At 49.8% G+C, this 1,082-nt stretch overlaps 1 protein-coding gene across 3 annotated transcripts in view; it reads left to right on the top strand.

Annotated features, from left to right (window-relative positions):
* Positions 1–767: 767 nt before the first annotated feature.
* CARD8 (caspase recruitment domain family member 8) overlaps positions 768–1,082 on the top strand; it is a 12,346-nt gene continuing 12,031 nt past the window's right edge. For all 3 annotated transcript variants that reach the window (XM_041468034.1, XM_041468033.1, XM_041468032.1), the window contains exon 1: positions 768–833. In XM_041468034.1, coding sequence (XP_041323968.1) covers positions 805–833 — 29 coding nt within the window. In that variant the 5' untranslated portion in view covers positions 768–804. The remainder of the gene's footprint in view (positions 834–1,082) is intronic.

Genomic DNA, 1,082 nt, shown 5'->3' with positions numbered 1-1,082 from the left:
TTGGGCTGTTTTTTTGGTTTCTTTTTCTTTCCTTTCCCCCAAGCAGCTCTGCCAGCAGCAGGCAGATCCTGACGTGTCCAAGGCCAGGTTGGACAGGGCTTGGAGCAACCTGTTCCATGGAAATGATCCCTTCCCATGGCCGGGGGGGATGCAACGAGAGGAGCTTTAAGGTCCCTTCCCACCCGAACCATCCTGGGATTCCAGCATAATATACGTAACAATACAGATATCTCAATAAATAACACGAAATACAAATTATTATCATAATTATCATTATTATTATTATACTACAAATTGTGTAATAATACAAATATCTCAATAAATAATAAATAACACGAAATACAAATTATTATTATTATCATTATAGAAATTGTATAATAATATAAATATCTCAATAAATAACACGAAATACAGATTATTATTATTATCATTATAGAAATTGTATAATAATATAAATATCTTAATAAATAACACGAAATACAAATTATAATAATAATTATTATAGAAATTGTATAATAATACAAATATCTCAAGAAATAACACGAAATACAAATTATTATTATGACACAAATTGTATAATAATACAAATATCTCAAGAAATAACACGAAACGCGCCCAGAACATGAAAATTCTCTCTGCATTGATGCATTACACCGGCCGTGCGCACACAGAGCACCCGAGCAGCGACAACGAGGGGGGCGAGCCGGGCACCGGGGGCGTGTCCGGGGCGTGTCCGGGGCGTGTCCCGCTGGCTCCGCCCCCCACGCGCGGAGGACGCGGCCGTTCCCGCTCGGTGCCGCTGCGATGTCCGGCCCGCCGCCGGAGCCCGACAGGTGAGCGGGGCAGGGCCGGGCTGCCCGCGCCCCCCGTGTCCCCCGCCGTGTCCCCGTGTCCCCCCCGTGTCCCCCGCCGTGTCCCCGCGGCCTCCCCGCTGCACCCCGCGGCTGCGCGCCGTCACCCGCCACCCTCCCCGCTCTTGTCGCCTTCCGCTGTCCCCTTGTCGCCTCCCGCTGTCCCCTTGCCCCCTCCCGCTGTCCCCCTGTCCGTCCCGCTGTCCCCCTGCCCGTCCCGCTGTCCCCCCG

The sequence above is a fragment of the Pyrgilauda ruficollis genome, unplaced genomic scaffold (genome assembly GCF_017590135.1).
Source record: "Pyrgilauda ruficollis isolate IOZ18807 unplaced genomic scaffold, ASM1759013v1 scaffold21, whole genome shotgun sequence".
In the NCBI taxonomy this organism is placed as follows: Eukaryota; Metazoa; Chordata; class Aves; order Passeriformes; family Passeridae; genus Pyrgilauda; species Pyrgilauda ruficollis.
The sequence above is the reverse complement of the archived record's forward strand: the minus strand, read 5'-3'. Positions and strand labels throughout refer to the sequence as shown.